Source organism: Schistocerca cancellata, chromosome 1 (genome assembly GCF_023864275.1).
Source record: "Schistocerca cancellata isolate TAMUIC-IGC-003103 chromosome 1, iqSchCanc2.1, whole genome shotgun sequence".
In the NCBI taxonomy this organism is placed as follows: Eukaryota; Metazoa; Arthropoda; class Insecta; order Orthoptera; family Acrididae; genus Schistocerca; species Schistocerca cancellata.
The window spans coordinates 924,464,697-924,487,714 of record NC_064626.1 but is presented as its reverse complement, the minus strand read 5'-3'; the positions used below and the strand labels follow the sequence as shown (position 1 = coordinate 924,487,714).

General features: G+C 39.6%; 1 protein-coding gene across 2 annotated transcripts in view; it reads right to left on the bottom strand.

Moving 5' to 3' along the window:
• Nucleotides 1–1,150: 1,150 nt before the first annotated feature.
• LOC126191420 (uncharacterized) overlaps nucleotides 1,151–23,018 on the bottom strand; it is an 89,760-nt gene continuing 67,892 nt past the window's right edge. For both annotated transcript variants that reach the window (XM_049932303.1, XM_049932295.1), the window contains one exon: nucleotides 1,151–1,913. In XM_049932303.1, coding sequence (XP_049788260.1) covers nucleotides 1,524–1,913 — 390 coding nt within the window. In that variant the 3' untranslated portion in view covers nucleotides 1,151–1,523. The remainder of the gene's footprint in view (nucleotides 1,914–23,018) is intronic.

The window sequence follows — 23,018 nt, the reverse complement described above, 5'->3', positions numbered from 1 at the left end:
TAAAGACATTGTTGAATGTTATCAACAGATCTCTGATTTAGTATTGTTGTGGCCAGTATCTTCTATGGTATTTCAATACTGTTTGTTGCTATTTTGCACTCCTGCTTATCAAACAGTTATGGAAAAGTATTATACTAAAGGGTTACATTGTGGTATATTATTATTTTTCAATGTAAAATGAACCATGATGTAGCTCCCTTTATAATTAATATTAAAAAAATATATAAAAAACAGAAAAAACTTAGCATGAATATTGTTATATCCTAGCCAGTAATGCCAACCGAGCCCGCTGCCAAAAGGTTGGCAGCATCAAAGTCCGGACGCCGTCCGCATAAGCAGCGCCAGCGATACAGGAAATCGCTGCAAGTCTGCGCGCGCCACCGCTGGCTTCTGGCTTCTTAAGCGCTGGAGTCGTGAGCGCTAGGACAGTTCTGTATTCGCCGCTCAGTTGTATACTCGCCACCGATTTGTGTACTTGCTAGTCAGTTGTGTGTTCATCGCAGCAGAGTAGTTGTTTGTCGTCAGCCGATGCTGACCTAGCCGCTCCGACTCGAACTAGACAGATTTCTGTAGACACGGAGTTCACTACTGTGTTTCTGTATCTTCGTTAATAAAGATAAGTACCGACTTTTATTTAATCAGAGTGTTTGGGTTTCATCTTTCTGTTCACTGTTCCAGTGGACCGGTCGGCCCACTATTAAAAGTGTGGCGGTGACTTCGTAAGCCGTTTCTACAGCGAAGTGTTTGTCGCTACGAACGCCGCCACAAAAAATATATTAACAAAACAGTCATTTTTCACCTTTGCATTCATCAACTTTTGAAAATGATTCGAAACTTCGTCCCTCTATTTTGAAATAAACAACGAATATTTTAGAGATGTCAAACACACAGTCAGAACCATGGCTACAAAGGCAGTGTAAACGTTAAATTGTATTATTTATGTAATAAGTATTTTGGTCTGATATTTCAAAAACGCATTTACCCAAAAATTTACTTTTTTGCATTTACCGAGTAATGAAAAAATGCTCTTCAATTGAAATATTTACCACTGTGCAACTGATCTTAAGGTACAGGTATATTTGAGATACGCAAGACAGGAAAAATAGTCATACTCCAATTACAACTGAAAAAATATATTTATTATTTATTTACAAGCACTTTAGTGCAATATTACTAATGAAACTGAAATAACAAAACATTAACAGTGACCACTATGGTATGTGAAACCATAAATAAGAGCAGAACAATAAACACCATGAACTACATTTTTCTGACAGAACTTTCACAGTGGGCAGTCTATAACATATTATGTACAGAAAATATTTCCTAACTTTAAAGCGACTGCAACTAATTGAAATACATTCAATTTATTTAAAAGGAAATCACAGTAATTCTTTAGCATATTTCTTCAGCAAAGAAGAAATAGCTACTTCAGAAGTTTGTAACTGTTCTAACAATGTGTACATGAAGCTGTACTTTGACTCTGCACTAAGAAGATAACCAAAATCTGTGTTTATATGAGGCTATGTATTTGCCATTTTGTTCTGCAACACCTTTTTTTGTTTCTTTTTTATTCTTTTTCTTTCAGTATTTGTTAACTTCTTTCTCCTGTGATTGAATGATTCAGAATCTGTCACAATTGTTACATTGTTATTTGTTTTATTTTTCTTCAATTTTTTGTTCATATTTGGAACAGAAAATTTATTGTGATGGCCATTATTTTTATGGTTTTTGTAGGGAAATACATTAAAGTTCAGAGATCTTGACTGTGCATCATACATATCAAAAGTCTCACTGTTTGGAAACTTGCAATTAAGTGATGTATGGCCTCTTCTTGCACAGTTGCAACAGAACTGTTCATTTGGTCTCTTCAATGGATATTTGGAACTAACAGAATTTTCATGAGGAGATGTCTGTAAGAGAAAGAAGTGCAATTAAATGCCACATACTATTAATAAAGCATATTATTAACAACACAACAGCCATAATTAATACGCAACAGATCCAAATGTAATGTACAACATAGTTTACAGAATGTTTCTGCTGCACATTGGTTCTGTCCACAGCTTTGTGAACCATTATGTAATTATCAGTTACTACATGGCGCAGAGCTGTCACTACTTTGCGCATGGACAGAGTACAATGGTGGGGGATGTCTTAGCTACCGCCAAGGGTTGGCTGAAATAGTGTACATTTTCAATTAAAATTTGGGAGTTCCTTACTTCTGTCAGGAGACAGATGTGACCACTGGCAACTGGTTATCATATGCTAAGGTGCTACAGCACAGTGTAAATATCACACTAAAATTATGCTACTTCTCTTTGAACATGAGCCGGAAATCACACCAAAATTGTGTAATTTCTCTTTGAATGCATGCTGGTATGCAAATAAAATGAACAGAAACATGTTCTGTTGGGCTCTTTCTGAGATAACTAAAAACCAAAAACAAGTGCTAAAATGATGGTTATCAGCGCTTCGATTAACAAAGAGAAGGGACATAATTGTCTGTTTTCGAAACACATGTTCTGATGTGATGTCATTTCTTCTGGCATTATGAGTGCAACACTGCTCACAGCACCAGGTCAGTATTTTTCTTCAAAATTGCATGTAACATATTAAGCAAGTGTAGAGTATGAGGGGTATTGAAGGAGCAGCTGTTGTAATGCCTCTATAGGTGAGAGGTCAGCCACAATGTTTGATAATTCCTTGGCCTGAGTTTGATTCCAGTTGCCACCTACATTTTTTTCTTCATTTTGTTTGATTCCTCACAATGTTAAACAATTAATTATAAACAACAGTTCAATTTATATATGTAAAATTAACAGGCTATAGATAGTCATAAAGCAAGTATATGAGCAAATTTCGTATGAAATGTTCTTGTTTTTTTTAGTGGGTACCACAGCAATTAATTTATTAAAAGAAGGTGGCATTTTCCACTTTTCTTGTATTAATTTTATTTGTTCATGACTAGTTTCAGCCCTCTAGGCCATTCTCAAGTGATTTTACAAGTTATGAAGTATAAAACTATGCCTTACATATCGAACTGTCAGTGTCTTTAAATATAGCTTTTCAATTTGTTACAATGCTGTCTTGCTGGTTTGACATTACAATACCTTTGTGAGTGTTCAAGGCAGCACTTGTGAACCAAAATGAATACAAAACACTAATTTAAAGATTCTGACATTCCCATATATACAGCATAGTCTTCTATTGCTGAACCACATCACCACTTGATAATGGCCTATATGCTGAAACAAGCTGTGCACAAATAAAATTAATACAGCAAAAGTGGAGAATGCCACCTTCTTTTAGTATGAAAGTGTTTTCCATAGAGGCTTCACTAATAAGGCTCTTTGCCACTAGATCTTCGGAGGAGAAAGTGAGCTTTAAAGAAGTAGGTAGATCTTCCCCAAATGTAAATCTAACGACAGGAGAATCATAATTCTTGCTGTAGAATCTTAGAACATATGCAGAAATCACAGATAATTAGGTATCTAGAACAGAATGACCTCCTTTATGCTAACCAGCTTGGGTTCCGATGACAACAATCATGTGAGACCCAACCTGCACTTTTCTCACATGACACAGTGAAAGCTTTGTATCAAAGCCATTAGGTAGATGCAGTATTTCTTGATTTCCGAAAATCAGTACCACATGTACATTTGTTATCAAGAGTTTGATCATCTAGCGTATCAAGTGAAATTTGTGACTGGATTGAAGACTTTTTAGTAAGGAGAGCAGAGCATGTTATCTTGGATGGAGAGTCTTCATCAGATGTCGAAGTAACTTCAGGTGTACCCCGGGGGAGTCAGTTGGCACTCTTGCTGACCTTGAAGACAGTATTACTAGTAACATCAGGCTTTTAGCAGATGATGCAGTTACCTATAATGAATTATTATCTGAAAGAAACTGCATAAATATCCAATCAGATCTTCATAAGATTTCAAAGTGGTGCAAAGACTGGCAAATTGCTTTAAATGTTCATAAATGCACACTTGTGCACTTCACAAAACAAAAAACATAGTATCCTATGACTATAATCCCAATGAGTCAGTGTTGGAATCAGCCAACTCAGTAGGGATATAAAATGGAATTATCACATAGCCTTAATCCTGGGTAAAGCATGTGGTAGACTTTGGTTTATTGTTAGAATACTGTGGAAGGGCAATCAGTTTACAAAAGAGATTGTTGAAAATCACTCATGCAACACATCCTAGAATATTGGGACCCAGGCCAAATAGGACTAACAGGAGATATGAAATGTATAAAGCAGCATGAATGATCACAGGTTTGTTTGATCCATGGGAGAGAGCCACAGAGATACTGAAGGAACCGAACTGGAATACTCTTGAAGAGAAACTTAAACCATCCTGAGAAAGTCTATTAACAAAGTTTCAAGAACCAGCTTTAAATGATTACTCTAGGGATATACCACAACCCCCTACAAATCACTCACATAGGGTTCATGAGGATAAGATTAGAATAATTACTGCACACGCAGAGGCATTCACAGAATCATTCTTTCTGCACTCTGTACATGAATGGAACAGGAAGAAACCTTACTAACTGGTACAATGGGATGTACTCTATGCCATGCACCTCATGGCGGTTCACAGAGTATAGATGCAGATGGAGATGTAGGGAGTATGAAACGAGGTTAACCAATCTGGCTAAAACTACATGAGACAAAGAGGAAGATGCTCCTTTCAAGTTACTAGAATATTTCACATTATTGAGCTTGGGGGAAGGGTATTCGTGAAATTCCTATATTCTATTTAGTTATGATTACTACCCTTGTTTTAGGCACCACACTGTAGCATATTGGTAAAATTTTGCATGAGCAGTCAATGGATTTGACTGTCACTATAATTTCAAACAAATACAGTAACACGATACGGAGCTGTCTTTTAGCCTAATTTTGGCCACTTTAAAATCACCCATGGGTGGAACAACATTGTGAACATTGACATCAATTATCACACCAAATCATCCGATTTGGTACTGTGAGGCTTTATTTTTCACCATTGGGCATGATAATATGTAATATATCACTGAAAATTTGTTACTAATTTGCCGGCCGAAGTGGCCGTGCGGTTCTAGGCGCTGCAGTCTGGAACCGCGAGACCGCTACGGTCGCAGGTTCGAATCCTGCCTCAGGCGTGGATGTGTGTGATGTCCTTAGGTTAGTTAGGTTTAACTAGTTCTAAGTTCTAGGGGACTAATGACCTCAGAAGTCGAGTCCCATAGTGCTCAGAGCCATTTGAACCATTTTTTTGTTACTAATTTAGAAAGGATCCAATGTAGGATCTTATTCTAGCAGTGACAAGGGAAGTCACAAGTAGCTTTTGTGGAATGCTTCAACAGCCTTAAGAATAATTGTGACTACATGAGTAGAGAGGATAACTATACTTTGGTCATTCAGTATTTGAGAATCAGAGCAGGTAAGAGACTCGCAACAACTTTTACACATATTTCAAACATTTTTGTTTCTCACTAACAACCCCCACAAAAATGATGAAAGGAAAAATTTTACTGCTTACTACATTTCTGCTGTTCTTGCAGTAAAACTGCCACGTGAAACATGATGTTTAAGTTTATTAATTCATTGCTACAAACTCTATTCACAACACTTTACGCAGACAGTATCCACATCTGCCACTGAATGTGTCTACAAAAATATATGGTGTGATCTAAAAGTAAACTGGTTGTTTCCTGATGCTCCTACTGGGCCGAGCCCAGTATCATCTTTCCATTGCTATCTTCCACAGTTCGCTCCGAGCTGTGGAAGCATTCGCATCATTTTTTGTGTAAACCCTTGTGCAATGTCTGTGTCATCATGCAAGATGCGGTCCACTTTGGAGCAATGCAATTCAATCAAGCTTTGTTCAAAACTTAAACAACCTCTGGCTGAAACTTACAAAATGATTCCAAGAGGCCTATGTGGAGTCTGTTATTTCTTACGTGCAAGTTTACAGGTGGCTAAAACAATTTAATGAGGGCTGGGCAGATGTTACTCATGAAGTCTACTCAGGACAGCCACCAACAAGTTCGAGGTCTGATAATGTGACTCGTGTGCGTGCATTGCTGAATTTCAACAGATGTTTGGATGTCTGGTGGCTAGCGGATGAGTTAAACATGTCATATGGGACTGTGTTTAACAATGTTACCAAAGATTTGAACATGCATAAAGTATGTTCCACAAAGTGTTGAGTGACAACCACAAATCCAAAGATTTGGAGATCACAATGGAACTTGTGGAATGGCTGGACACTGTCATCACCGGCACGAGACATGGATTTTTGGATATGTCCCAGAAACAAAGTGCAAAGTTCAGAGTGGCACACCCCTACATCTCCCAAACCAAAGACAGCAAGAATGAGCAAATCACTAATGAAACCCATGCTCATCACCTTCTCCAGTATAAAAAGTTTGATCCATTTGGAGTTTGTACTGCAAGGAATCACTGTGAAAACAGCCTTGGAGTGTTAAAAAGGCTAGCAAAACACATCATCCACACAAAACACATGCCCACTTCACTGTGGATGCTGCATCAGGACAACGTGCCATGCCACACCACTGTGCAGATTCATGAGTTCCTAGCAAAGCAAAACTTGGCAGCTGCTCTACAGTCCTGACATGGCACAGTCTGACTTCTACCTGTTTCTGCACATCAAAACCAAGATGAAGGGGCACTGTTTTGATACCACTGAGGGCATCCAAAGGGTGATGACACGTCCTCTAAAGGAAATTCTGGTCACTGCCTTCCAGGAAGTAGAATAGGCATGGGGGAATTGCTGGAGGCTGTGTATTACTGTTTAAGGCCACTACTTCGAAGTATTTTAATATATTGTAAGATTTGGATCAATAAAGTTTGTGGCACAGGTACCTTGTATATCATTGTAAAAGTCATATTTCGGGGCATATGACATCATATACATAACAGATACATGAGAAACTGCTGCACTGTGCAAGACATTTTAATCTACTACTACTACTTTACTACTAATGCTATTCACAACACTTCCTGTATACGGTAAGCACATACACAACTAGATGTAACTGCACAATTATACAAGGGCTAGAACTTTAATAGTGGCAACTATTTATTTACATCTCATACAAAATAGATACGTGTTTCAAAGTTCTACTGACCTTCAAAGTAGTCAACAGCATTGTGTATAACCTGTTGCCAGCGATGTGGAAGTCGTAGGACACTCTTAGCAGTGCCAGTTGTGTTGACACTTCGAGCGGCGTGGTCTATTGCCCGACAAATTTGTGGCAGTTCTGCAGCGAATGCCATGAAGTGTTTCCTTCAGTTTAGAAATTGAGCTGAACTTACAAGGGCTTAAGTCAGGCGAGTGCAGTTGGTAGGTGGTATAGCACTTAGCGGCCCCATCAGTTAAAGAAATCAGTAACAGCTTGCACTGTACATGCTTGAGCATTGTCCTCTAAAATGATGGTCAGATCCTGCAGAAAGTGTCATCACTTCTGTCTCTAGGCTGGTCATAGGTAGTGTTCCAAAAATGATACCACCTACTGCACTCCCCTGACTTAAGCCCTCATAAGTTCAACTTTATTTCTAAACTGAAGGAAACACTTCACGGCATTCATTTCAGAACTGCCACAAATTCATCAGGCAATAGACTGCACCACTCGAACTGTCAACACAACTGGCACTGCTAAGAGTATCCTATGACTTCCACAATGCTGGCAACGGATTATACACAATGCTGGTGACTGCTTTGAAGGACAGTAGAACTTCGAAACACATATCTATTTTGTACGAGCTGTAAATAAATAGTTGCTACTATTAAAGTTCCAACCCTCGTATCACTGTATAGCACATAGTTCAGAAGATACTTCATCATAAACATTGAGCTGCATGAAAATAAAACTGCAGGGTGAAATTTGCTGAAACACATGTGAAATGTGTGTTTCATACATGAAAAATATGTTAAATATGTGTGCATATGCAAGCAAAGCTATGGGTAAAAAGCTTATCCTAAACTCCTGCAACAATTTCAGTCAAATCTGGTACACACATTAATTATACCCTGGAAAGGAATACTGTATGGATATGAACCACCAGCCTCTTATTGGAGGTGAGTGTGATAACATGGAGAGATAACAGAGGACAATGAGAGGCACAGACAGGGAGGTGAAGAAGGAGATAAGTACACGTAGGAGGAGGAGGAGGAGGAGGAGGAGGAGGAGGAGTAGAGAGGTGGAAGTAGATGGTGGAGGAGCAGGGTAGAGAGAGGAGGGAGGAGGATGTGGACAGAAAAAGGGGATGATTGAGATGGACTGAGAGAGGGGGAAGGAGGAAATTGACTAATATACACTAGCCAAGTACCCGGCATTGCCCAGGTATATATTGATTCTATTAGTCCATCTCCTCCCCCCCCCCTCTCTATTCATCTCCACCACTCTCTGTTCACAACCTTCCTCCCTCTCGCCATCTGCTCCCCCTCCCCCCCCCTCTGTCATGCGAAGTAGGTCAATGAAGTAGGCCGATACTAATATAGCTACATCACACTCCGCAAGCCGCATAATAGTGTGTGGAGAGGGTACTTTCGGTGCCACTATCTGATGCCTCCAACCCTTTTTCACTCGCGAATAGTGTGTGGGAGTAATGATCGTTGGTAAGCCACTGTACTGGCTCTAATTTCTTGAATTTTCTCCTCGCGGTCAATAGGTGAGATGTATGTGGGGGGAAGTAATATGTTGTCCAACTCCTCATGAAAAGTGCTGTTCCAGAATTTCAATCTCTCCGTGATCCATAATGCCTCTCTTGTAACTTCAGCCACTGGAGTTTGTTTAGCATCTCTGTGATGCTCTCTCGCCAGCTAAACGATCCTGTGAAGAAATGCGCCGCTCTTCGTTGGATCTTCTCTATCTCATCTATCAGTTCTACGTGATAGGGATCCCAGACAGATGAACAATACTCAAGAATCGGACAAATAAGTGCCTTATAAGCCTGGTGTCTGCTTTTCCCACTATTTGTTTTATATGGTCATTCCACTTATGGTCACTCTGGATAGTTACACCGAGATATTTTACGGCAGACCCTGTCTCCAGCTGTTTGTTATCAATAGTGTAGCTGCACAGTTGTGGATTTCTTTTCCTATGTGTGCGCCACATGTTACATTTATTTACGTTCAGGGTCAACTGCCAGAGCCTGCACCATTCATCAATTCTCTGCAGATCGTTCTGCAAATTCTTACTATCTTCTGGTGTTGTTACTTTGGTATAGACAACTGCATCATCTGTGAATAGCCTTAAAGAGCATCTGATGCTTTCTACAAGATCATTTATATTTTATATTGTAAACAGCAATGGTTCTATCACACTTCCCTGTGGTGCTCCGGATATTGTACTGTGTGTTGAGAATTAAACCGCGGACCTAGAAACGATGGAGAGGCTTCGCCCCGCAGTAGCCCTCAGTGGTTCACAACCCCACAACATGCCACAGCAGTCCATCACCGACATATTGTAACTGAGGCAGAATAAGGGGCACCAGCCTGCATTCGCCAAGACAGATGGAAAACCGCCTTAAAAACCATCCACAGGCTTGCCGGCACACTGGGGCTCAACACTAATCCATCAAGCAGATTCGTGCCGGGGACTGGCATGCCTTCCCGCTCAGGAAGCAGCGTATTAAGACTGCACAGCTATCCGGGTGGGCACTCCGGATATTACCTTCACATCTGTCAATTTAGTTCCGTCAAGAGCAACATGTTGAGTTACATCTGCAAGAAAGTCTTGAATCCAATCGCAAGTCTGCTCCGAGACTTCATAATTTCATTCCCCCCCCCCCCCCAATTAAATGGCAATGCGTAACAGGATCGAAGGCCTTACTGAAATCAAGGAACATGGCATCAACTTGTGCACCATTGTCCACTGTGTGCTGTGGATCTCACGGAGGAACAGAGTGAGCCGAGTTTCACAGGATCTCTGTTTGCAGACTCCATGTTTATTTTTAAAAGATATTCATTTTCCAAAAAATGCCATAATTCTTGAGCATAAAACATATTCCATAACTTCACAACAGACTGACGTCAACAATATCGGTCTATAATTGTGTGGATCTGTCTTACGGCCTTTCTTAAAAACGGGAATGACCTGCGCGTTTTTCCAGTCATTATGTACCTTTCATTTCTCAAGCGATCTACGATAAATTACTGCCAGAAGGGGAGCAAATTCTTTCGCATAATCTTTACAGAGTCTTATAGGTATCTCATCTGGTCCTGGACACCTTTCCACTACTAATAAATTGTAGTTGCTTTTCAATTCTGCGACCGGTCATCTCAATATGTGTCATTTCGACATTTGTACAACAATTGAAAGGAAGGACAGTATTACGATCTTCCACAGTGAAACATCTTCGGAAGACGGAATCATTATTTTGGCTTTCTCTCTATTATCTCCCGTTTCGGTGCTAGTGCAGTCACTGAGAGAATGAATAGATGATTTTGACCCACTTCCTGATTTTACATATGACCAAAATCTCTTAGGGTTTTTACTGAGGTCAGTTTACGTGTTATTTTCAAAATCATTGACCGCTTCTCTCATTGCTCTCCTAATGCTCATTTTCGCTTCTTTCAGCTTTTGTTTGTCAGCTATGTTTTTACTCCTCATGAATCTGTGATGAAGTGCTCTTTGTTTACATAGCACTTTTCTAACATGGCTATTAAATCATGGTGGATCTTTCCCATCCTTTAAAACCTTACTCGGAACATACTTCTCTAGGGAACATTGAATGATGCCTTTGAATTTTTTTCCATTTGTTCTCCACTTCTTCGTCCTCATCACTGAATATTTGATGCTGACTGCTGAGATATTGCGAAATTTGTATCCTGTCACCCATGCTGAGCAAATATATCTTCCTTCCTTTATTAACATTCCTTGTAGGACCCGTCTTCATAAGATGCTGTCACAGCCTAATGATCACTGTCACTGACACTACAACACAACACGTCTGTCATGCAGGTCAATGGGGCAGCCAGTCCTGTTCCCACAAAACATGCCTGTTGTGAACAACAGCCTATATGTCAGGGACTGGGAAAAACATGTTTTTGCCCTATCTCCTTCCTATTAGGAGGTTATAAACCCTACAGTGCTGATACTCACGACACCTGCTGTTTCTGTGTAAAATTTGGTTGAAATTGATCCAAACATACACATATACAGGGTGGAGAAAAACTATGTTATGAAATTTTAACTCTGGATAGCTGTTACCAGTACAAACCAAAATTACTAATGTTGTGTAGGTCGACAATGCACCATTTTTAAACCACAGAAACTTGGCACCATGTGCTCTGATTCGCTGTGAGATTGCCCTGTTGTCATTCGTCAGTTGACAGGCAGCGCCATGGTTGTCGGTTCACACATATGCCCCATCACTGCCCCAATGTGATACACACGTGTCAAAAAGATCTGCTGTTTATCTCCACCATGTCAGAGGCATTCACACATAAGCTTCACTTCGGAGAACGCACACACGTCACCTATAATTTAGTCATACAGTAAGCATAGAGGCACAGTATTCATTCGAAGAACAACAAGATACGGTTTTCATTTATGGACTAGCTGACGGTAATGTGCATGAAACTTGACAATTTATTGTATGAGGAATGGTACCCAGCAAGACGCCACACCCACACCCACAAATGTTTATAGAAATTCACCAGCAACTTGGCGTAACAGGCTTGTTAGCAGGATATCGTGTTGATGCTGAAAACCTCAAACATGACGGGATGTTGCATTTGAAGAGACTGTTCTCGAGTGCTTCAAGGAAGCACCTACAAAAAGTACTTGAGCGGTTGGATACGACATACGGGTCACTCACTGGTTAATCTGGGAGGTTTTGAGGGATGACAGCCAGCATCCATATAGTTTCCACCCTTTCCAAGACCTAAATCCTATGAACACAGGCTAGGGTTTTGCCCGTGGTTTCTGCGACATGTTGCACGAGATCCCGACTTCCTCGCCATTGTGGTGTTTACCGACGAGTGCACCTTCTGTTGGGATGGCTTTTACAACACACTAAATGTTCATTACTGGGCAAGGGAAATCCGCACATCACGTACATCCAAAGACAACAGGAACGATTTTCGCTCAACATTTGGGCAGGGCATTGTGGGTGACCATCTGATTGGACCGGTCCATCTGCCTCCTCAAATTACTGGGCAAATTACTTTCACTTTTCACAAGAAACTCTACCTGGCCTGCTGGAAGATGTTCCCTGCACACATACGGCTACACATGTGGTTGCAGCATGATGGAGCGCCCGTACATAACAATCATGCTGTGCACAGATATTTAAATGAACATGGCCAGGTAATTGGCAGAGGTGCTTGTAGGACATGGCCCCCGCAATCACCAGACCTCACGCCACTGGATTTTTTCCTGTGGGGCTTCTTCAAGGTTCTAGTTCACCCAGCCGGATGCGAACCACCTAGAAACGAAGAGGAACTAATGGATCGCATTCAACATGCCACCAATCACATCAGGGCACTGCCAGAAATCTTTTAAAGAGTTCACAAAACACAGTTCAACGTTACCAAGCTTGTGTCATGTCAGAGTGTTGACAGTCAGAGCACCTGCTTTTGTAAACAATGTTCCAGCTACCAGAGAGGCCCTTTTCAGGGCCAACACAGTTAATAAAAGACGCGAACTAATAGCTGTTGATGAGTTTGTTCTGGTACATCTTATCATGAAACTACAATGGATGTGGGACCCCGGCGGATTCGCCCCCCCCCCCCCCAGAATGGAAGGCTGGCGCACTACCACCGAGCATGAGGGCTGCCTTGGATACATTGGAATCTCTTGCAGGTAAAACATTTGTGGTCATGCATTGTCCAGAGCATCCAGCAACAGGGCAATCCCACAGCCAATTGGAGCAAGTGGCACCAACTTTCCGTAGTTTAAAAATTGTACATTGTCGACCTACACAACATTAGTATTTTTGATTCCTACTGGCATCAGCTATACAGGGTTAAAATTTTATGACAATTTTTCTTCACACTGTTTTATAACCTCCATACTCCAATAGGAATGGAGATAGGGGAAAAATGTGTTTCTCCTGGCACCAGACAAATAGGCTGTCCTGCACAATAGGCATGTGTTGTGGCAACAGCATCAGCCTGCCACATCAACCTGCTTTGCAGGACAGCATAAATGTCAGGGGAAAGAAACAGTTTTCTGGGCACCGACACTTAAGCTGCCCTGCATGATGGACATGTGTTGGAATAGCATCGGCCTACTTTATGGACATGATTCACATGGTTACCTGTACACCAGGAGCAAATAAATGATTCTGAAACCCCTAATGTGTACCGTATTTACTCGAATCTACGCCACACCTGAAATTTGAGACTCGAAATTCAAGGGGAGAGAAAAGTTTTAGGTCGCACCTCCAAATCGAAACAAAGTTCGTCTAATTGTACTATGAGACACAATTTAGGTCGAATGAATGACGATACAGCTGCAGTAGTTTGGTTCGAGTCGTAAGCTTAGCAGTTACGGTTTACCAGGTAGCCATTGCTACGCGCCACGCGCTCCGTCCGTATTTATACGGATATCCTTCCTTTTTTACGTGCTTCGTCTGGTTTGAATTGATTGCTTATTTTTCTTTGATCTGATAAGAGGCGTTTTCTTTGTTATAGGTGTTTACGTCACTCTAAGCTGAAAATGCATTACTGTACTGTGTCATGCATTGTTTGTCGCATTCTGATAGTGCGTGTTTACGGCCTGTCGCCGCTCGCGGCATGGCTTGCTTTTGTGCGCGCTACCGCCGCTTACAAATAAAAAATAGAGAGGAATCGTCTCATTAGCGAAACATTTGTTGTTACTTACACTACTGCTTTTTTTGATAATGATCAACAAGAACAAAATAATAGACTGCGTATGATAGATGATGTTCTGAACGAAATTTTAGCAAAAATTTTTCTCCGTTTGAAAATCTTCGCAGGCGCCTCTTTAGTTCATTACATTCTGCGCAGAAATTAGAGTCATCTTAGATTTAAAAATCTAGTCAGTTGCCGTGTTTCATTTCTGACTGTGTCACTATTAGGTATAAGAATAATATGAATATAAACATGACATGATATGTATATTCTTCCGCGTTTGCTGTTGTCTCACTCTAGTTTCGTAGTTTATTAGGCAGACAGGATTTAAATGAGATAGTAGCAAACACGAAACAATACATGGCAAAATGTTTATATTTGTATTAATCTTATGGCGAAGAGAATACTGCATGTGATTCACAATTCATAAAAGTTCCTATTAGCAACCATCTCTTCTCACAGGTAGGAAAAAATTCAGAACGTAGAGTTGGCCATATTGACAAACATCCCAAACAGTCTTGCCAGTCGGATTTTCGTAGTACATTGAAATGCTGCTACATTCGAAGATCAACAATACAGAATTTGCATTTATTTTATTGGATAATGTACCAAAATGCAGTGGTTGAAACTCTGGGCGGAGGAAAAAGGCTCGTCTTCCACTTTTTTTTTTTTAATTTATTTACTGACGCAGAGATTTTGGTGCCAGTATTTATCTTTGTGCCTACAAAGCATGCCTGTGTAGCGCTACATATATTCGACAGCAGAAGTTAGTTGTGGCGGCACCCACCAACATTTTTCAGAACTCCCGCTTGCTTTGCACTCGATTCTAAGCCGCAGGCGGTTTTTTGGATTACAAAAATCGGAAAAAAAGTGCGGCTTAGATTCGAGTAAATACGGTAGCCTCTGGAGGCTTTGGCAGCCGGATACTGTGTTTGTTTGTTTGTGTTTGTGTGTGTGTGTGTGTGTGTAGCAAATACTCTTTTCACAATATTGTCAATATTCCATCCTGCATTTTCCAATGTCTAACAAGCAAAATTTTTTGAAGACAATACAAGTGTTATAATAAATCACATTAGAGAGAAGAAAACATAAGAGTTGATAATTAATATTTTCCAATAACTATTAAGTGTTTCTCCTTAAATATTGAAAAGCACACTACAGTCAATTCCACACAACAAAAAGAGGTGTAGCAATAATTGGCATAGCTTATGATGGCATAGCATATTGTAGAATGCTCCAAATTTTTGGCTGTACATATTGATGAAAACTTGTCCTGGAAAAATGATATTACTGAGTTTCTCAAATAATGAAGTTCAGCTACTTTTGCTCCTTGTACAATTGCTACCATTGGGAACTAACATGTCAATCTCATGACATATTTTGGATATTTCCACTCAATAATGGCATACAGAATAATTTTCTATGGTAACTCATCACTTAGAAAGAAGGTACTGATTGCACGAAAGCAAGAAGTAAGAATAATATGTGGCGTTCACCCACAGACATTGTGTAGATACCTCTTCAAGGAGTTAGGCGTTTTAACTGCATCATCACAATATACATATTCACTAATAAAATTCGTCATTAATAATTCATCACAGTTTGAGAAGAACAGTGATGTACATATCTATAACACTAGAGGGGGAAATGACTTTTATTACCCATTGTTAAAGTTGTTAGTGGCTCAGAGGAGTTATATGTAGCAACAAAAATTTTTGATTACTTGCCCAATAACATAACATGACTGACAGGCAGTGAAGCAAGTTTTAAATCTAATTTAAAATCATTTCTCCCCGGCAACTCATTCTATTCCACTGACAAATTTCTACTTAAAAATTGGTAGCTAGTAAAATAATAATAATAATAATAATAAAATGATGTTTAGCTGCATGATTAGTATTAAAATTAATGAGTTCATTAATGTTAATGTTAATCATGTATACATATCCCGTAAACTGACTTATTTCACATCATGTCAATAAAACAATTGTTCAATGATTTATGGAACATGTGACTGACTAGCTAATTAACCAACCAACCAACCATCCTGAGGTCCCAAGCCAAGGGAGTCAAGGCTGGGGAAAAAGGTATGAAGTAAAATTCCGACTAAGGAAAATATGTGCAAACCTAAGAATTTAGAAGAGGTAATGGAATCAAGAAGCCTGCAAGTCACACTGAAGTACAAGCTTAAATGAGACATGACTGGCAGCGAAAAGAGATGAAGGAAAGGAGGAGGTTTAACGTCCCATCAGTGACATGGTCATTAGAGGTAAAGGAAATAAGTTGCAAATTGCAGTGATGCCAAGAAAACCTAGTGGCATCAAATAATGACTCACAGTACTGTCTAGCTGCACAGAATAATGCATGTTGTGCCATAACGATGGAAAAATTCAGGCCAAGATTTGACAACATACATCCCAGAACAAGACTCCATACTCCAGCCCCAAAGAAAGGGCAACTTCTTGTTACACATCTGCCTAGTGGTGACGTCGGATTTCTTGCCCCAGATTAAAGGACCACCTGTAAGTGCTGCTTATAACATAGAGATTATGGTGGAACATATTTTAATTGTTCTTATAGTTTTATATGCTGCCTGAAGATTGGTCCTTGATTTAAATTATTCACTACCATTACAGTTAATGAATAGCAAAAGTGTAATGAATATTTAACCTACAATTTCAATGTGTCACGAAATAGTAAGTTCATCTTTTACATTGTGTGAGTAACCAACCAAATACTTCTGCAAAATCAGTTTTTTCATGATTCATTTTCAGGTGGGGCTATCCTGTATTGTGAAGTGTTTTCTAAATACTGACAAACTAAAAGTTTTATATGCACTGGTGTACAATGAGAGGCAAGAAGATTGCCCGGAACGAATAATAGAGAGTCCAAGAACAGAGCATTGCGCATGCCCAAGTTCGGAAGTACTAGTGTTCACAACTGTAGCAATCTTTGGAGCTCCAGCTTGAAATGTATGTCATCAAATAGATGCAATACAACAGTTAGGATACAGTATATGTCTCGATTCATTGCAATTTAACTCATTGTATCATTTCTTTTGAAAAACATTATTGAGCACATAGAAACATTTGAAATATAAGTATGTCGGAAGAAGTACTATAATGCCGAGTGTTTCACATCTGTTTCAATGGCTGAGTGGAGACGCTGGCGGCTTATGAATGGAAAGAATGAGCATTCAAATCCAACTGGAATCAACTGTCTTTTTTTTTTTTTTTTTTTTTTTTTTTTTTTTTTTTTATTTATTTGGACCCGTGATAGTAATATTTTACACATTAATTCTCTACAAATTGTGCAGTTATAGGCTTTTCTAGGTTCCACATTCTTTCAAAAGCTTCCATTTTATAATAGTCTAATCTTTAAATGAACAGAAAAATGGTCATAGTAAAAACATTTAAAATGTATGTATTTATTTGTAATTACTTCGACCGCCAGTTAAGAGAAGGTATCAGCTGACTGGCATATTTCTCTACATCCTCATGCACGGCCTATACGAGTGAGTGAATGTGCTTTCTAGTATCTGTTGTTTCCAGCTCTATATTTGTTCAACTACAGTAGGCCTATTCAACCGTTACTCTAAAAAGAAAAGATGGGTAACTCCTTGGTAGCATGGCAGCTTACTGTACTGGTAGCTGTAGTATGTGTCAAATAGAATCTCATGGCAGCCTTTTTTTTTTTATTGCATCGCAAATGTTTCTTGCTTTATTTACTTTTTGTTATTGCATTATATTTTCTTTTTTAAAATTTTTTTCAATATTCTCTTCAGTAAATAAGTAATTATAGTTTCTGAATTTTACGTTTAAACATAATCTTTCTTGGAAGGTGATATTCATCTGACTTCCCATAAAAATACAAATAATATAGTAGCAATTGGACATGTATTTTGAAATTAATACTGTTAGCCTACTAACAATTTAGGTCTTTTACAGAAAAATGAAATAAAATAAAATGAAGAGCAGGTTACGTACAGCTTCAGTATTTTGTCCACATGCCATTGGCATCAACAACAGCTTGGGTGCTTCAAGGTGTAGAAATGACAAATCTGTGGAAAAAGTCCTCGTCCATGGCAATTCTCTCCCACGAAGAATGAACCAAATCCCATATGGCATTCACACAGTTTCTGGAGGATGGTCTGGCCAACTGTCCCACAAAGTCTTCTTAAGCTGAGCCCAAACATGCTCTGTGGGACTGAGATAAAGTGACTTTGGAGGCCACAGAAGACACTGAATAATATTCTCCCTCCTTTGAAACCAGTTATGTGATGGATGATTATCATGATGGTAAGGGAGACGTCCTTCAGGGCACTCCAGGAATGTTTAAGTTTTCAAGGAAATGTTCATAGCATGCTGAATTGAACTTGCCATGGATACATTCTGAAGTTCCTGCACCCACGTAAGACATCCAACCCCAAAATTTCCACTTCTAGAGCATGTGGCCATGAAGTGCGCATCATATCACTGCCCATCTGTGTGGTAAACAAGAACAGGGCCTCTGCTTGTGGATTCAATTGTGCACGTGTCAGAAAAAATTACTTTCCCTGACATCTTCCCAGGAACTTACAACTGCTAGTCAATACAGGGCTTGTTCGTCTGACAACGGTTTTTTGATAAGAGCACAATGGGATCCGATTCCGTGGCCTTTAATCTTCTGATCAGAGAGCAGTTCTTGACGAGCCCATGAAATGTGAGGCTCTTCTTACTTCCCGGACAAGAAACAAAGGAGCATTCTGGGCCACCCTGACCAATTCTTCATCTTGTCCCCATGTAGAGACTTGTGGTCTTCCAGGTATTGGACTTCTCACTGCCTGACCATTATCTCTAAATTGTCTAATCCTTCTCTTTGCTGGTGGAAGCATCAACACCATGATGACGTCCTGCCTCAGATGCACTAACACCATTTTCAAAGAGAGCAATTATTCATTCGCGAACAATCATATCAGCCACTTTGAAGTAGACCTACGACGTACGCCAATCAGCTGATTTCTCTTAGCTGAAAACTATACACACAGCAGGTGGTGGTCAAAGTAATTACAAATAAACACATCCATTTTCAATTTTTTTACTATGACCATTTGTCTGTTTGTTAAAATTTTAGACTATTATAAAATGGAATATTTTGAAAGAATGTGGAACCTAGAAAAACCTACAACGCACATTTTGTAGAGAATTAAGGCTTCAAATATTACTGGTAAAGGTCTAAATAAATAAATAAATAAATAAAAAGAAAACAAAAGACAACTGACTCCAGTTAGATTCAAACACTCGTCCTTTATGTTCATAAACCGTCAACCTATCCACTCAGCCATTGGAACAGAAGTGAAACACTCGTCGTCATTGTGGAGTTCTTGTATTTCAACCCTTACTAAGTGTTCGAATAATAATTTTCAAAAGAAGTTATATGACGAGTTAAATTGCAATGAATTGTGGTATATACTGTATTCTAACTATTTGATGATGTAAATTCCAAGTTGAAGCTCCACAGATTGCTAGAGTTGTGAACAATAGCATTTCTGAACTTGGTCATGCACAATGCTCTGTTCTAGGACTCTAAATTATTCAGGTCAGGCATCCTTTTTGCCTCTCATTGTACATACAGATCTCTTTTTGTTTAATGATACTTTTCCAAAATTAGTTATGCATAAGTACTGATAATTCAATGCTGGGGCACCGTACCCTAGGCATAGCAAAAAAATACAAAGGTACAAAGGGTGGTGGTGGTGGTGGTGGTGGTGGTGGTGTGGGGTGGGGATGAACACACAACATAACTGAATAAATAAATGTGGAGAAACATCAGGAAATGAAAAGGAAGCAGACAGCAAGATGGAAAATTACAACATGTTAAAGCTAAGTGAGCAGTAAGAATCAACTGCTTATGCGCAACAGCATTGTCACCAGCACAAGAACCGAGCACTTGTACAGCATTTACATCCTGAGAAGTTCATATGTTAGGTAGTTTGCAGTGGAGAATGGTATGTATTTATTCCAGTCTTCTGCTAGCGCTTATCCCCCGCCCCCATCATACTCCATATACAACTCCTCCTATCCCTCTCCACATGCTTTGTTGATGTCCATTACCTCCTTCCCCCTCTCTGGCTGTCCATCTCTTCCTCCTCCTCCTCGTCTCTCCATGTTATTGCCCCCCTCTTCCCCCCCACCACCACACTCTAGGAGGTGACTTTATTCTTACCCATAGTATTTCTTTCCAGATAGTAAGTAATATGTGTACCAGATTTGGCTGAAATCAACCCAGGAGTTTAGGAGGAGCTTCTTGCCTGCATACACATGTCACATATATTGAAGATGGTTGGTTGGTTTGGGGAAGGAGACCAGACAGCGAGGTCATCGGTCTCATCGGATTAGGGAGGGACGGGGAAGGAAGTCGGTCGTGCCCTTTGAAGGGAACCATCCCGGAATTTGCCTGGAGCGATTTAGGGAAATCACGGAAAACCTAAATCAGGATGACCGGACACGGGATTGAACCGTCGTCCTCCCGAATGCGAGTCCAGTGTCTAACCACTGCGCCACCCCGCTTGGTATATATTTAAGATGTTTCACACATATCTATACAGATATTTCACCTATATCTCTTGTAAATTTCACTCTGCAGTTTCGTTTTCATGCAGCTCAATGGTTATGTTGTCATATCTCCTGAACTGTGTGTCATAAAATGATATAATTTTGCAGATACATCCAGAGGTATATGTCGATAATGTCCATGAAAGATGTTTCAAACAGAGTCTGTAGTTCAGAAGTAATAAATTAAAATGACATGCATTCTGTTTAAGTACCATATTCCAGACAGTTTATGTACACTGGGCGCAGGTGTTTCGCTTGTCTATAATGTGCTTTTGTAAACTTCTCTATAGCAACACCTTCTCACAGCTCTATAGATGACTCTTGTTTCCGCCTTCAGCTACTTGTGCTTCACAGTTGAAAACTATCAAAATGCTGCCAAGTGTCAGTGACTTCCTTAAGTTGATTCGACTGTAAGACTGTCTTACAAGGAGACGGCATGGCTGTGGGGGTCGGGGATTTGTCCAAAATTTTGTGTGGTGAAAGAGGACCTCTAACACCTCACGTAGTTAAAATATTAGGACGCACTACCTGGAAAATCCCGGGACCTGGAAAATCCCGGGAAAAATCAATCCAAAGTTTCTTAGGTACCTTATGAGTATAAAATGTTAGTCCATTGCCGAGCCACTGGCTGGCGTAGATGTTTAGGCCTCAGAGTCTTACGCCAGAGGTCTCAGGTTCGATTCTTCCTCTCGCACTTCTTTTCATCTCTTTCATTTTCTTTTGTTATTCCACCAATTATTCAGAAAGTTTTGCAAACCTACTTATCTTTAACAAATTGGTTACATTATTGAATAAAAATTATTTTCTTTTTGTCCAACGACAAAATTCATGGCAGTGGGTTCAAATGGCTCTGAGCACTATGGGACTTAACTACTGAGGTCATCAGTCCCCTAGAACTTAGAACTACTTAAACCTAACTAACCTAAGGACATCACACACATCCATGCCCGAGGCAGGATTCGAACCTGCGACCGGAGCGGTCACGCTGTTCCAAACTGACGCGCTTAGAACCGCAAGGCCACACCGGCCGGCCATGGCAGTGGGTTTTCCATTTTTAATTGTAAATTATATGAGGGGAAACATTGGGTTTTTAATCAGAATAACAAAGTCGATTGGAAAAAATTTAGTTTTTATACATATAATAATTATAAACAAGAACCACAGTGGTAATTATCGTAAAAACAAACAAAGCTATAATTTTTGCGACATCTTGCGCAACATATAAAGGCGGATATTTTTCAGTCACAGGGCATTTGCAATAAATCTGTGCAAAAACATGCCCCATTAACATTTACGAAAATGTTTTAAGTTTCTGATAATTTTGAGGCAAACCAGGCATATTGAATCATGTCTCGGAATATTGGTGATGATAAATGACGGTGAATTATAGAATGAATTTTTATACAATCTTCCCACGAATTAATTTCACGATTCTTCTGTAACAATGCGCTGCAATTTTGCAAGCAACAGAAGAAAGAAAAGTGCCGCATGAGGAATCGAACCCAAGACCTCTGGCGTAAGGGTCCGAGTGCTAACCATGTAGGCCAGATGGCAGGTCGGCGATGGACTAACATTTTATACTCATAAGGCACCTAAGAAACCTTGGATTGATTTTTCCCGGGATTTTCCAAGTAATGCGTCCTAATACTTTAACCACTTGAGGTGTTAGGGGTCCTCTTTCACCACACAAAATTTCGGACAAATCCCCGACCCCAAGGTCGTGCCGTCTCCTTGTTAGTAGTAAAGAATAAATAAATTAAACTTCATGCATGATGAAACATTTTATCAGTGTTTATGCTATCGTATCTCCTAACTGTATGTGGTACCATGATATAAATTTTGTAGGTGCGTTTAGCAGTATATGTGGATATTGTCTGCAAAATTTATTGTGAATGAAGTTAGTAGCACGGAAGTAACAAATTAAAAAATCATGCATGATGTGGCATTTTTCAACCATCTCTGTGTTTAAGACATCATATCTCTTGAACTATATGCTGTACAATGATATAATTTGCAGGTACATTCTGCAAAATCTGTCATGAATACAGTTAATAGTAAAGAAGTAATAAATTGAAACATCATGCTTCATGTGGCAGTATCACTGCATGAACAGCAAAATTGTGGGGGTCATCAATGAGAAAAAGTCTGGTAAAGGTTTGAAATTATGTATTAAGTTTGTTGTAAGGCACTAAATGCTGTCATTCTCAAATACTAGATGAATAAAGTATGGATATTCGGGTGTCATGGATTACATTGCTTCTTCATCCCCACTTTCATCCCTTTGATAGGTAGGTGGTTCTTATCCATGTGGTGATTGTTTCCAGGCAGTAAGTAATAAGTGTACCAAGTTTGGTTGAAATCAGGCCATTGGTTTAGGAGATGATGTGGAACACACATACATTTTTATAACACGTAAGGATTCACTATTCAGATGAAGAGATCGAAAGAATGTATGATGAGATAAACTGAATATCTACACCTACATGTACATGTACATCTATACACTGAACATAGCTGTGAGGTGCATGGCAGGGGGTACATCCCATTGTACTAGTTATTAGGGTCTCTTCCTGTTACA